Source organism: Hemitrygon akajei, chromosome 12 (genome assembly GCF_048418815.1).
Source record: "Hemitrygon akajei chromosome 12, sHemAka1.3, whole genome shotgun sequence".
Taxonomy (NCBI): Eukaryota; Metazoa; Chordata; class Chondrichthyes; order Myliobatiformes; family Dasyatidae; genus Hemitrygon; species Hemitrygon akajei.
The window spans coordinates 49,646,071-49,662,492 of NC_133135.1; the positions used below are offsets into that span (position 1 = coordinate 49,646,071).

Consider the following 16,422-nt stretch of genomic DNA (forward strand, 5'->3'; position numbering starts at 1 on the left):
AAAGGTAAAATAATAAATTAGTAATTTAAAAATGACAGTTGTATAAAATATAGATTATTACTCAAAAATGTAAAAATTGACTGATTGACGGGAAAATTTACATTGTGTATTACCTATTATCGTAATGTTTAAGTTCTGAGCGTGGTACATTATGGTTTTACAATCATTTGCATATGTATATTTACATTTTAATTCAGTCCAAAGCCTACAAGTTTTATATATTCTTGCATCGACTTTATGTTGGAAATCGTCCAACGTACAGTTTCCTTACTCTACCATACTGCCAATTCAGAAAAAAAGCTTTAAATTACTTTAATCCACGTCACCGTCAACCCTACATCTTCCAAGATGCCAGTCATCTTTCCTTCTCAATCTCAATGTGAAATAAAAATACATAACATATTTTAAGCAAAAAGAAAATCTGCTTAGCAAACAAAAATGAAATGTTATGAAAAGTGAATTTTACAGCAGTGGGGAAGTCCGCAGGCTAGGAGGTTGAACCATCATTAGTATATTTATCCTCCTGCAGTTGCTCCTTATTATCTACAAATTAAACATCATTATATTGTGAAAAGATTGGGGGTAGTTACAGTACATTTTGCAATTTGATGGTAGCTTCCATGACATGCAACATTGATGCGTGAAGTGTGTTAAGTTGCATTTTCTAACCAAAAACATATTTTCTCCCAAATAAAGACTATTTCCCTTTATACTTTTAACAAGTATGCCCAGTTTGTGCTGATTTCTAAATATTTTACATTTCTGAATGGCAAACCACTTAGTTCCTTAAGTGACAATCAGTGAAGTTGTGGTTTTGTTGTGGGTCTATTTTCATATAAACCTCAGCACTGCACTCCAGTCTAGCAAGCACGTTCTTCTTTTGGCACTACCACATCAATTAGTGCATACAGTCCAAAATGCTGAAGCAAACAAATAGCACCAACCTTCCTTTAAGTGGTCAAAAACTTTGCAGACTTATATTACAGCTCTGATAATTGTTCCTTTTTGTTTACAAACAACTGTAACTGACTGCTGAAACTCCAACACTCTGCTTGCTGCCATTTAATTCAGGTCTTTTCCACACCTTTCCTATCAACATTTACTTTTAAAAAAAAAACAATCTAATGCATTTGATGAACATTTTCTCTTCTGCGCAAATTTTTAAAATTAGCAAAGAAACAAGCAGAACTTACTTTAACGGAAGTTTTAGAAGTCATTAAAAGTCCTTTCTTTAAAAAGTGGCATGATTAAAATTTATACATTCAAGCATCTATGATATTTTATTGAGGTGTTCTGTTTAAAAACATATATTCAATAGACAGAACAAAAGGAAAATATTGTAGATGCTGGAAATGGTTATTATTCGAAAGATCAATTCTTTCTATACAATACAATAAATGCTGTACCAACACCCTCTTAAATTTAAGAGATACCATTTTTTTCTCTGGAGTATTTATCCTTTAAAATAATACTTTTAACAGATTCCTCAAAGAATGTGCTATTAAATCTGAGACTGAGAATCGATCTAAAACTGAAGGCCTAAGTACTTAAATTACCTACAGCTAACAACTCCATTGTTCAAAAATGATACAATACTAGAAAGTATCCCGAAATACAGTAACAGTGCGAATAACACCAGTAATGAATGACTTGCGCAGTTAATGGATACAGGAAAAGTGGGAAATGTTTTGTTACACACAGGTTACCAAATTCTGTGTAGAGTTTACATTAAACTTTTACAATAATTTTAAAATAATAACTTTCGAGCAGATAGTAAAACACCGAACAATTTGATGTGTTCATGGGGAACGCCAACTTGAGAAATAGAACAGTTACTTCAAGATGGTCATGTTGACTTTGACTTTATATTGCTGTTAATGCAAAGTTAGAGTCATAACACGAATCTTTCCCACGGTTTGCTTAGCAGATTTTAAAAGATTTTGTGAAGATCTTGATGCTGCCCCCACCCACATAAGGGAAAGTTATTAATTAAGTAGATTCATAGAAACATTGCAAAGAATGTCCATTGCTGATAAAGCGTTGGAAACTTCTAAATCACGTGCAACTTTTAAAAAGAAACAGAGTAACTGGCAAGATACACAAACTGTTTGCTGGTAATATTGGAAATGACCATATTTTGAAAACAAAAATCCGTATGTAGATTTGTTTTATAAAATCGGGAATCCCGACTCCACTTCATACAGCTCACGTTTTGAAATAAAAGTCTTGGAATTACCGTGGGTTAAATTTCCTCGGGTGTGTGTAAGGATAAAATAAAACAGATTTCAAAGCAAAACCGCAATCTGGAAACTTAAGTGTAAAGAAACGCGGCCCGCCAGCAGCCAACGCTTTCACCGGGGAAACCCCGACCTTCTTCAAAAGGAGCATCAATAATACACTGTCAAAGGGGTAAACCTTTGGGGTCGCCAACTGAAAGGTCCCAACTTCCAGAGAGTAATGACATAGGTGATGGGTGGGAGAAATTGTTAAGGCAAATAATAAAAAGAAACTCGAAAGGGAAGCCGATGTCGTTTCTCAACCACAACACCCGCAACCACCCATCAAATCGCAGTGTTTGCAGAAGAGCTTCAGAAAGTTAGAACAGCTCAACCTCCTAGGGAAAGCAACTTGGCTAGACGATACTCCACACCTGACGGAACCTCGGTGCCCCGCCAAGAAACTCTCGCCGTCAAGTCTACTTCAGCCTGGGAAAACCAGCCTCAACAGCGAGCACTCCGAGCGCAGTGCAAGCCGAACCCGCTGGCCAAGCGCTGCGGCGTGCTGAGCAGGCATTAGCGGGATTGTTATCAAAGATATTATTTAAATCAAACTTCCCTGCACTGCTGTTGTGAGTAAACTCGGTACCTTACAGTCAAAACAAAAGCGTGCTTCCCCATCGCTCGCTTTCCACCCACCCCCCCTTCAAAAAAAATAACAGCAGCCATCGCCACACTTCGCTGGCCTGGGAAAGTCTTCAGATATACACAGCACTTATGCAAAAACCGCTCTTGGAACTTGTATAATTTGTAAAAGTATATTCTAAAAAAATTACAGTCAAAATAATAAATATTAATACGTATCCGCCATTAGCCATGTGCCTCAATGGGGCAGATCGCTGAGCCCACTCACTGATCAGAGGCAGCAGAACGCAGGAAAAAAAGAGAGGGGGAAAAAGTTTAATAAAATGCCATGCTGGCCTCTAAAGGGATACAAATGTTGCAAAAATGTATCCTACCTGGGTGAGACAGAGCGGAGAGTACATTATTGTGGCGGTGCTGGTGGTGGTGAGAGGAAAAGCCGGCTTTCACATTTCAGTCTCGAACTGAAGCCAGCTCGCTTCTCCATCCTGAACTTTAACCCCGCCTATAGTTACTATATAGTCCACATCGCAACTCTGCCTCTCTCAGTGTGACAGTCGGGCGGCCGCCTCGCGCACACCTTCCTCTCCCTCGGTCTCACACCTGCTTACGAGGAGAGATATCTTTTCCCGCCCGCTCGTGAGCTGCTTTCTAGGGCAGCGGGCTTGAGATTATGATAGAGAATTTAACGGGGAAAAGTCAGGCGGTCGCCTGTCAATGAAGGAAGCGCTGGCTTTCTCCGAGCCAGACTGGACTACACCCCTCTCGAACGCTCCGCAGCTCCCGGCGCCACGCGAACATCGCTCTCTCTCTGAGAAGGTTTTAGACAGAGAGAGAAAAAAACAGAACGACTGGATCCTTAAATAAAACCCGATCCCCTACCCAGCCCTGAGGCTCTGCGTCAACACCCGAATGCAGCAGGACAGTGTGGCTGGATACAGCGGCCAATCTGGAGAGCCCACAATGAACTTGGACTTGAGCGCTTGTGGCAGACTGAGTGCGTTTCTTTCTTACGGCCCAGAAATGAAAAGAAATTCCGCCACAAATGCCCACCACCATGCCATATCTATTAAGAAAGTTCTAAGTCTGCGTGCAACTTTCTTGTATAAAATATAGAGCTTGTCAGCATCAAAGTTAGTTGCGAAATTATTTCGTATTTTTCTTTCCCTAACCCATGTTTTGTTAACACACTCACGCTTTGGCGCCTTTTTCTAACAGCAATAAATCACAATACATAACTAAGAATCATGTGTCTATTTATTGTTATTTTTCTTCTTCGCGTCACCCAGTCGAAAGTCACGTCCACCGCTCCTCCGCCCGCCTGCCGGTCATTGTTTGACATTTTCTTTGCCTGCGCAAGTGACCCATATGTAACACTGAATAGTAAACGATTGGATGCCCAGTACGCATGCGCATCAATGCAATGCTTTCTGGGTCTTGTAGTTTTCATTGCTTCAACTGCGCAACTTCACTTTAAGGATCAATTCTGAGAGCGCAGCGCATTTTAGTTATCACACAACTTGAATGATATATATATTTTTTTAAAACAGCCATCTCTTTCTAAAGAAATATACATACTTTGCAGAGTTTCTATCTTACATTTTCAATCAGGTTGGAAGTGTTTGTTTAGCTAATAAAAAGGGAGTGGGGTAACAGCTTGGTGAAATCGTCTGTAAATCGAGTGCCGCTGTGAATTTTAAAAAAAAAATCACAAATCGAAACCAGAACCGAAATACAGCAGAGTAAAAACATGTGCAGAAGGTTAGATTCTCATCACAATGCAAAATATTCCAACATGTTGCAACCACAACCCTACTTGTTATCCATGAAAGTTTTCAGTATGTTAGCAACGTTAACAATAACTCGAAAACACAGCACGGGTTCTTTTCCAGAGGCACGTGTTTGTTCAATTATCCTCAAATAAAACGCACCCATCTTTGCAGTCGTAGAATTTAAGACACGTGAACTAATTTATTCGGATAGATCTGCTGTAGTTTCTGCCTGATGGTATGTTAAGCATTTTAGTTGATTATATGGGGTTTCAAGACTCCCATTAAAAAGTCATTTAAAAATACTTAAGGATCTATATTACAAAGGGCATTGGTGCAATAATGTTCCACTCTAATAACGATCAAAAATTCAATACTCATTATTTGGTGAAAAATACTATACTTCGAGAATGCTAAGCTAATGCAAAGCCTGGCATTGACCGTCAATAGAATGGAATGTGTCTGCTCCCCGGCAATGAAGAAAGCGGCATGGACAAAGCCTTTCATTGTAGTGGCAAGGAAGATGATTGGAATTACAATAAAAAAAGGAGTCATAACACCCATCATTTCCACGTTTGGGTTGGTTATCATACAATAAATACATACACAAATCAACGCAAAATGCCATCAATCATTATTCCAATGCAATTTAAAGCCAAATTACTCCGGGACTATTCCCCGCCCACCATCCAAATTTTTAAGTTCACTTGCTGCCGAAATCCCTGCGGCAACGATAATTTATTTTGAGCGTCCAAATTCATTTAACACCTTAGAAAATCGTTTTATCTAAAGATGTACAACATTGCATCAGATGACGTACAAACATTTCAAAAATAAGTGTTCCCTCCTGCTGAAGGCAAGAGAAGATTATCAACTGCCGTGACTTCCTATCAGAACCCCGGATCTGGTATCTATACCCACATCACCATTGCAAATTAAAGGCCACTTACAGGATGGCATGCTATGCCAAAGCATTATAATACTAGAGCTTATTATGGCAAATATTCCAATAAATGCAAATTATGTAGAAGTGTAAACGTTATGTACAATTAACATGCAATGCAATTTATTTATTCCGTGATCTGTTCTCATTTAAAGCAATTACATGGACCAGAGTGAAAAGCACTTTTGCAAGAATTATTCTTTTATGAGAAAAAGACGTTGTAATGCGTTTTTTTGTCTACACGGTGTATACTCGGACACACTCCGTATTATAATCTACTAAAATAAAACATGGCATATAATCTTGTACTACTCGTCCTTATTAAATTTATTGATCTAGCTTTAGTACTGTACATATCGAACTACAGTTCCCAAAATACTCTATTAAAGTATCGGATTGCAAATAAACCAAACTTGATAGCGGAAACTACATCTAAAGCGCATCGATTGGCGCAGCGCAGCACGGAGATGCCCACCGAAATTTCAATTGGTAGAAGCATCTGCCTATCACGTCGGTTCAAGTTCACGTCTTGGCTGGCCGTATGAAGAAAAGGGTTTTTGAGACTAAATCACACGTCTCGACACAGCGAGCGCGCAACATTTTTTTCCTGCTCTTGCACCAAGCAGCGACGGGGGAAAATTGCCAAGCTCAGCGCTTTTCGACAGCCCAATCTTGGCGCAATAATTGACATATTCTACATGGACGCAAACTGGAACCGGCGTGAATAAAAAATAGACATCTGTCATTAAATACCAGGCTGAAACATTATTAAATATACTTTAAATATCCCTAAAATATTTTGCATTCAAATTTAGAATATCGCTAATAAAATCATAATTGAAATAAAGTTCATTATGTATCACGTACCATTGCCATGTAAAGAGTACGTGAGAAACTTTAAATTGTTCAGACGTTTAGCTTCATTGTTGTCGTCTTTTTGTTGATTATATTTTGGTTTTAATATATAAACTGGGAACCGTTGCAAACCGGAAGCGAAACCATGCAAAAGCCACCGCAAAAAAAAAGTCGGCGAATGATGCCTGAGGGTTTTTGTTTCCCAAGAAGAAGCCCCTTTGAAAGCGTTCCAAGATCGCTCACAGCTCTCTGGCTCAGTGGTGATGGCGAAAGAGCACTTTTGTGGAGCGCCCTGAGAAGTTGCAATCGATTTGCAGTCCTTACTGTTTATTTCCGCATCGGTATTTGCATAGAAACCACGCACGGAGGGGACCGCACGTTTGACCAATCGGCATCCAGAATCCCGGGAGACGTAAGTCGCGCGAGCGTCTGGCCTGGGAATCCATTCCCGGGCCAATCTTCTATTCCTTCACCGTTCTGGTCTGCACGGTGTGAAGCTTCTTTCATTTTATATGTATATACAGAAGGCATTTGTAATCTGCTGTGATTTTTTTTGAATAGCAGAAATAGGTAAGAGAACACAATAGATTTTTTTTGTAACTTATGTTTCGTCTACCCGATAATTTGCGTGCACAGTTCAACAGATCTTGGCCTATTTTTATTTAACATTTATAACAGATTGATAATATAATACCGAAGCAAAAAGGAGGTGGTAACCTTGGAATATCACTGCAAATAAATAAATAAATAATCTGTTAATTTAGAAATGTGTCGAAGAATATTGCTGGGATATTACTGACCTTTATAGGCATATTGAATGAGTTTTTAAGAAAATGAGCAGTTACCAGTTTCAATGTACTCAAATAGCAACAATAATTACAGAATAGGAGGAAAATGCTGGTAATGTTTCATTAAATATATATCGATAGAGCTAAGAGAATGCGAGTTTACTGCATTTGAAATTTGTGAATGAGCACAGTTGTGTTTGAAGCATAATTATTGAACAGTTTAACATTGGTATATTCTCTTACATCATCCAATAAAGATTGTGCTTCACAGAATGTGTCATTTATCTTACTTACTATCAAAGAGGAAATAAGCACGCGCACAGCAATGTTAATTCATTATCCGAAACAAATGTCGTCACCCAAGCACGTATTAATGACAATTCTTTAATTTTTATGTATACTGTATACCTGTTTTAATTACTCAGACTATCATCAAAAATCAAATTTTTTGATGCTATATTTAAGTTAGATCATCAGCGTAAGTCAAATGCGCGCGTTCTCTCGGTAATTATTATATATTCACGCATTTTAATGATGCGGTTACACACTTACTGAATGCAATTGACATTCGCGTTCGTAACTTACATCACCTGCTTAGGCCCCAATGCGAATCATATCAATACAAGCCATCTTGCCATTGAAGGTTTAATAAATATTATTTAACTGTTAGTGTATTACAACTTGTGAGATTCTGAATTTGAAGTGTCTTATTCAAAATAGACTATAATGTATAATATTTTATTTAATAATTATATTCAATATTTCAAATTTGACCAATGCACTTATTGATTATTTAGTCGTCATTTTCTTGCAAATGTGCGAGTTATTTAGACATTGTGTACACATCATATGCCATGTTGTTCGACCAATAAAATGCGTGCACATACAGTATAGTGTGAGTGGGGAAACTGAATATATGGTGCGTTTGAACAGTGTACACAATTAATAAATGTTGAAATAAAACGTCATTCCAAAGGACCCACATTGGATGTCTTTGAAATTAAAAAAAAACATCGCAAATGGGAAAAATTTATAATTTGCGATTTATTTTAAACAGAAAGATTGAAAATGCTGTTATTAGCATACACAAAAATCAAATTGAAATTGGAATAATATATTTCATTCAATTGCACATCTGTTTAGGTAGACATCATGTAATACCTCATTGCACCAATCATGTTCCGAACTTTAACTGATCTCAGTTTGTGCATTGATTAAGTATAGAAAGGCATGAAGTTTTGGATTTGTCATTTTGACATACCGCAAATAAAGATTGGTGCAGCCTTATATTTGACACATAGCTTCATAGCTGCAGTTGCTGTTAATTGTTACAGATTTTCCCATACATTTTATTTACATTTCAGAAGTTCGCAAATGCGAATGGTATAATTGTTTCCCTTTTGATGACTACAAATTAATCCAACCACAATTGCGGCATTCAGGAATATGTTTGATACGTTGTCTTTAATAAAATTCCCAATGCAGACTCACTGCAGTCTCGATCGGCCAGCAACCACCCAGACAAACTTCTGAAAATACAATCTACCGACGACTACTACCATGATGACAAAGTTATCATGTTTTCGCCACTCCTTAATTCAATAATGTCACCTTGACATTAATCAGATATCTGTGTTTTTTAACTGAATATTTTCTCTGGTCGAGGCGATCGCAATGTTTAATAAAACGATCCGGCGCTTTATGAATAAAACAGAGTTAAATGGAAAAAAATAAAGTCTCAACAAAACTAGACGCCGCGACAGCACGTACAAAGCGAGCTGACGTTCACAGAAAGTGATCACAAAGCAAAATCTGCCCGATTTTTTTCTCTCTGAAAAGATGCAGCATTGATTTATTCTAAAACAAGGAGTCATCGCGTTTTCCCCTAATGATCTGAATACGTGTCACTCGCGAAGATGTCCGTATTGATTTTGCGCTGCAGATATTGATCTGAAGACATTCCAGAACAGGGAGTGCGAAAGAGAAAGTCTTTGTGCATTATTCCGCCGCTCTTTGCGAAGCCTAACGTTAAGATCCCAGATCTCTTGTTTAACACCATGCAGTCCCACAACTAGAGGGCTCTAACAGCAACAACAAAAAAAAGGTGATTTACTGATTTTGGAAAATGTTGCGAGGGAGTTGAATGCCCACCCCCACTTAGAATGGTGCGCTCCACCAAGTCGCGATCTTTTTTTGGCCTTTACTACCGTATTTTTTCTCTTTTCTCTTGAAATATCGATTTTACATGCATTGCTGTGAAGCAGAGCTAGAAAAAAGTGTTTAAAATAAAGTTTAAAAGAAAACTTGGTTCTGTTTCACTCTTCCGACAGTTCTGCGAAGTGGGTATTCGACGGATTACTTGCTGAAATGGAGTTGAGAGTTGAATGAATATTTACAATTGCCTATTTATTCCCTGTTAAAATATGAAATATATGAGGAGGGACGAAACTGCTTAAATCATAGCCATTAACTATAACAAATAATGAAAGCAGGAATAAAATTATCAATAGGAAGAGTATACCATTAATTTGAATGTAACCAACAAGTTCAACATTTTCATTATGGTTCGGCGCTAAACCACCGCCTATTGTTGAAATAATGACATTTATAATTAATTTTTAATCTGAAAAAACTTTCAGAGATAAAAGATTTTCTTCAGATTCGGAGTTGAAGTCGCAGTATTTAAAGTTGTGCTTTGCATTCATGGTTCTTTTCACAGAATGATTTTCGATCCTGTGCCTTTAGGATTTAAACTGATACTTCGCTTATAATCTAGAGTAAAGTTTTGCAAGTTCAGTAGAACTTCCTTCGCTTTATGTTTTTTTTATTTAACCGCTGTTACATATTTTATAAGTTTTGCATAGTTAGTCTAAACATGTTCAAATTAAATTATTATTTAATATTTACTCTTGCAAGAGGTCAAATGATGCAACAACAAAATAAGTTTTAATATCCGCCTGGTTATGGTAAATGCTCAAAACATACCTTGCCGATGTTTTGTCTCACAGTCAAAAATAGCCCAAAAAATGAAATTCAAAAGAATATTTAGCTGTGTTTCTTTTTTAGCCTTTGTAACTAAAGTGTTTCTTGAATTCGCTTACGCACCTGCGTGTCGTACTTGAAATAAAGTATTACATCAGAATTCTATAAATGTTTCTGTTAATTATTTATTATTTTTTAAAAATTAAGACTCAGTGGCTTTTGAATATAATTTTAGACTTTTATGAGTTACTGTAAACGGTTACTTCAGCAACTCTAATTCCTTCAACGTTGAAACAACTTGCGAATTTATATTTCTGTGATTGGAAAGTTAACTATCTTCTGCGCGCATGACTGTAAAAGAAGGTGCAATAATTTTATTCTGTGGTCTCTATCGATCGGTGGTGGAAAACTGACACCCGTTTGTTGTAAAATTCTGGACGAAGCGTAAATAAAATATACCTGAACTATTACTTTCAGCAATGCAAGTGCCTGCTGAAATTGTACTGGTTTTGATTTTTAAAAAATAAATATGATCATAATTAATGAAACGTGCTTTTGTTAATTATATATCAATCAGAAGAACACAATGATTAACTAATTCTTAAATTATACTGTAAATTATAATATTGATTCCACTAATTACTCGCGACTAACTTTAGTATACGTGGCTTAGATAATTATAAACAATTAACCCCAGAAAGAAAATGTATGTATTTATTTCAGGACCATTTAGTACATATGAAATTACCCAATGGTTTCCACGTGCATGTGAACTTTTTTCATGAAGTCAAATATAAATTAAATGTGAATTACATTTAAACTGAACATATTCAAAATTTAATCGGTATAGTTAACAACTTCAACATAGAACAAGGGACCAAATGGGAAATGTTATTAATAACCTGCTCATTAATACTTACAATTAGGAAATTAATATACAAAATACAAACAGACAAACTTCAAATAAAATTAAATTCTGTGAATCCCCCCTTAGTACTCATATATTAGCGAAAGAGCTCACTGTAAAGAGAAGCTTAAAGAGTCGATATTTAGATCTGCATTAATTAAGTGAAACATTGTTTTCAAGAATTTAGTTTTATATTAGTTCTACTGGGTACATATGAGATGACGTTCAGTTGAAAGATAGAAGGTTTATAACTACAGCAAAACATGATTACAGGTTGCGCAATTGATAACTAAATTTACATATGAATAATAATATATAATAATCGGAAACTCTCATTACGATACATTCTACGATATACTTTTTTCATTACACGTGTAACTTAAAAGCCAAAAGGACACATTTAAGACTCGTGACCATATGTGCTGTGTGGAAATCCTACATTTATTTCTAAAACATTTTGCTGTCTTTATTTTTCATGGAATTCATTCGAATTTTTTCCAATTTGCATCAAATTTCATGAAAATAGTTAAATATAAGATTTTCAAAAGGGAGTGATAAAATAATGGCTGAAAACTAATCTCGATGAGCAAATTTTGGTTATTTATTCTTCCAATAAGACGAGCAGATAATACAAAAGAGAGGGATGTAGCGATAAAAAAAACATATTTATTCACCTACAAAATGTAACTCTATTTTGACCAGGAGGCGAGAATGATATGCTGAAGGAACGAATTTTAATACTGTAGATAGTACAAAATAAACAGTAAAATAAAGATTAAAGCAGTTGATTGAAATCGGGACGAACAATTAAAGAATGCTGCCACAAATACTTTGAATCTTGAGTAATTATGAAAAGCTGAGGTGTTAAGAATATGAGCAAGCAATATCAAAATTTTTAATCTGTAAACTCTTTAAGTTGTTAATAGGAAACTACAACAAATTGAATTTCAGAAATAAATAAAACATTTACATGCGTTACTCTTTTGTGTTCACACACTAACAAATTTGAAGTAACGATATTTTATTTGACAGTACAGGTTTGAGGATATATAACCAATTAAGTTTTTGGACAATATCAGATACAGACTTTTTCGTGATACCTCTGACTTTAATATACACGCCTACAAATATTAGTGACAAATTTCTAATGTCTAAATACTGCAATATTCAACGGTGCATTTCTTTATTTTCCAAAAATACTGAAATTAATATAAGTATCAATGTAATCTATCTATCATCCTCGCATTGCATTCCCAGGAACTACTTATTGATAATAGCTGCCAGCATATCAGAAAAAAAGCACAACTGAATTGCAAGTTTCGAAACTTAATTTTATCTTACTTTTGTCACAAGATCAAGCTAAATTCACCGAGACATTCGTGTAATGACAGTAATACTGTGATTCTGCATGCATGTTTGTTTTGGTCTCCGGCAGCCTTGGCATTATGCTGGTAAATATTCCAATAGATGTTCGTTTTCTCTATTTTTCTTCTAGTACAGTTAACCTATGTATAGTCAACATCAAGAAGCCCGAAGCGAATTTAGTTATCTGATCCCAGATTTACAATAAAACTAAGGGAGACACGAAATTGTTCCAATTACACAACTAAATTCCTTCGTTGTTCTTCCTAACATTTTTCATATTTGAATGTGACTGTGGAGCGCTTGAAGGTGAAACGTTGCTACATCAGATTCCTCCATGATCACCACCTTCAATTCTTTATTATATATTCTGCTAACCTCGAGAAGCTGATAGGTTTGTACTTCAACCTGTTTGTAATGTAATAGAATTAAAGTAAGCCTTTCATTGTGGTTCAAATGTGGTTAATTTTATTCGTTTCATTTTAATTAGTGTATTTGCTTCGTTTGGTTTATTTTGTTCTCGGTTTAAAAAAACTGAATCGACACAGTTATACATAGTTTCAATAATCACCCGTGTCTCAGAGGAAACAAATTCAAATTTATAATAGATTCAAAGTACTTGTACGCAGAATGAGAAAATGAATGAACACTTTCGGGACTTTTTTCTATAAGTACTCGTTTCATATGTAAATTAATCATTATATTCAATAAAAACTAAATGTAAAAACGGCTTGCATAACGATTGAGAAACTATATATTATTCGTTAATATTACTTTCGTAAAGAACTTAATAAATGCCAGAATCGTTACAATTAGATTGACAACTAAATGTCATGGAAATAAATAAAAGATTCAGACTGGCTACAGATAGGGGATGATTTCATCAAACCACATTCATTTTAATATTCATCTGGCTAATCACATAATACTGTTTTAGGCTACAGTAATAACTTTTACTTTAAAAATCCGGTTTCTTTCTGAAATGTTGCATAATACAATTTTACATTATTTTGCGTAAATAATCCCGATAGTAACGATAAAATGAGAGTTCAGCTATACTGGCCTGCAACGAATATTACTTGAAACTCTTAAAATATTAACTATATTCTAAACTTAGCTTCCAAACTCGGAGTATTAAGATAAAGTATTTGTAGCTGATGATTACTAGTCCAAGATAATGTTTAACAACATTTCCTTTAAGAAAATATAAAAACTAAAGAAAATTATTACATTACTAATTGCAAATAAGATGATATACTCTGAATACTAAACTGGGATCCGTTACTTACAATATGAGCGTGGTAAGTTGAAGGTGGAAAACTTTAAAACATCTGGTTAGGTTCTAACCTGAAGTTATATTTATTTGAATCCATTCTATTACACGTAACACTTTGAAATACATCTGCGTTAATTTTATGAAAATTGTGCTTAATAATATTTATTTAAATTTCAAAGTACTGAAAATAACAACTCTGACTATTTCTACTTTAAAGTCGGTGGACATTTTGCACCACCTCAACTTTGTGTTTTCTCTGTTATTCTGATTCCACAGGGGGATTAATTTTGTTTGTTGTTTCTCAATATCAAGAGCAATATACACGATTCTATAACATAAACTTTGTGTTACTGGAATGCAAGTGCGGTCTAGGTTGGAGGTGTTTCAGGACGCATGGTATAGGATGCTTTCACCAGAGTTTAATTTCGTAATATGTAGTTGGAGCTATTTGTTGCGTTGCTGTTCATTTCATCAGCTTTGAAGTGCCACAATTCACACTTTTGACAGTAAAACTGCTCAGATTACAATTTAAGTTGAAAGTTGCGCACACTGTGTCCGAATATATTCAAAATCAAACATCGTGAGATTAAATATGCGTAATAACGTCAGGATTAATAGTTACTATCTGCCTCCCCACAACAGCTCTTCTAGTGAGTTTAACTCTGTGAAGGTGGTATAACTTTAGATATTTTCCTTATCTGTAATTGTATTGTATAATTCAATTCAGACAGATAGGTGTAATATCCTGCAGTCAATTTAAAAGTAAATCACTATAACCAAAAAAGATACATTTGATATCTTTGCAGATAAAGTGAGCCCCTGCGACTCTTGCAATTGTGCAAGGGTGAACTATACAGCAAAATATCTGAAGTAAGAGCATAAGCAGACATTAGGGTGAATTGTTGACATTCGCGGCTATTTATAGATTATATGTAGTAAAATACCCAAAATGGCAAAGAGGGAGCTTGGGAAAGTTAGATAATACGTCAATCTAATTATTAGTACATATAAGATTTATCCAGAAAGTTCTCGAAAATTAGAAAACATCGGTGTATATTCGATTTAATTTGTTGATACGTTTTCTAAAATATCTTGCAGCGGGCGTAGAGACAGCGGATGCATTGTCACACTCTGAGATTAGATGCATTTTGATATATTGTGACTTTTAGTAATTCTTGCCTTTTATTTTCCTGCAGTGAAGGAATTCTATAATTGATTTATTTTTGACTTGAATTGTACGCTTATTTTAAACTTATCTGATGCATTTTGTGAATTTATTCAATAGCATTGTTTCTTCTACAAATTATTGACAGTAAAATGTTGAGTTTGAATTTGTGGGCTATTGATTAGAGATTGCTTTTTATATCGGTTAGTACAGAAACAAATATTACTTATGCCTCGTTGAAGTTTTAATTGTTTAATTTCCGAGCTTTGAGGTTGGCCTTATAGGTATATAGTATGTGTCCACTGGCTCTTGCTCATTTAATTTCTGATAGTGGCGTAAGTAAAATCGGTGAAGTGGTTCAGACTTTCTGGTAACTCGAGAGCCAGAGCGCCACTAAGAGGTAGAGGGAAATTCACTGTACAGTACGTGAAAGCGCATGGTGAGAGGCAGGGGAGAGGAACGGGATATTTCTACTTGCGATGTGTGTGAGTGTGTGTGTGTGTGTATTCATAGTGAGTTTACAGACGTCAGAAAAACGTGTGCTGATGTATGCTGTCTTTTTGCATATGTATGGCAGATTGTGTGCGAAACGCATGTCTGCGTTTGAGAGTGTACGAGAGAGGGATTGCAGCCTCCATCCACGAAAGAGAAAGAAAGCTTGATCGTTAGCATGGGTGTGCAATGGTGCGGGGAGGGGGAGTGTTGGCGGCGTGGGCTTCCGTGTGCGCTCCCGATCTTGCGCGCCCTCGTATGTGTAAGTGGATGTACTTCTAGGAACGCACACAAATCAATTCAATGAAATTGAGAATGTCTGTAAATGGAAGTGGCTGTCAAAGTGTATATCATTAATTCCCACTTGAGAGGATATATAATATGAAAATGTGTATTTGTAGTGTGAAAGTGTGGACACGTATATGAATATGAATGAGTGGATGTCACTACGTATGAATGAATATATGTTTGTGACCATTGACGCCCGCGACTGATTTTGTGGTTTTCTAAGGCGGTAGTTGTACCGAAACCGCTGGCCTCAACAATATCTGAGGACAATTTTCTCTGTGCTTGGAAGCACAGACCCTTTTCACACGATTCTTTTAATGAAAGGAGGGCAAGGCGGGAGTATCATTTTCTAGCTTTTAACTATATGTAAGGTCTGAACGTTTCCAGATGCTCTGTTAAAATTTGACAAATGGTATGTTCTGATCGAAGTACCGAGTTTTAGTGCTATTTTGCTACCAAACACCTTGCCGGGAAAATTGTAAAGTGACAGTGTGTGTGAGTACCGGCTGACAGTACACAACTAGCTCGTATTTACTTGCGGAGCGGAGCGAAACTACTCCGTGTATACAGTATCATTGGTTCTCAGCACCTGAGCTAACTCCAAAGTTCATTGAAATCAAGCTGCCCCACAGGAAGTCTTCATACATCAGTAAGCTCACGATCGGCTGAGAATAAATTCAGCCCAAACACAAAGACCCGTTGTAAAAATTGCATTTTTTTTCTTAAAAAATGCTTCG

General features: G+C 36.0%; 1 protein-coding gene across 9 annotated transcripts in view; it reads right to left on the minus strand.

The window, feature by feature from the left end:
* The window catches only part of nfia (nuclear factor I/A), a 775,862-nt gene that overhangs the window by 536,161 nt on the left and 223,279 nt on the right, over positions 1-16,422 (minus strand). For 4 of the 9 annotated variants that reach the window (XM_073063066.1, XM_073063068.1, XM_073063067.1 and 1 more), the window contains exon 1: positions 3,236-4,055. The exons of 4 other annotated variants lie outside the window; for them this stretch is intronic. In XM_073063066.1, the coding sequence (XP_072919167.1) occupies positions 3,236-3,262 (27 nt within the window). In that variant the 5' untranslated portion in view covers positions 3,263-4,055. Of the gene's footprint in view, positions 1-3,235; positions 4,056-6,437; positions 6,722-16,422 lie in introns of those variants that run through there. One more of the 9 variants, XM_073063063.1, reaches the window with a different exon arrangement.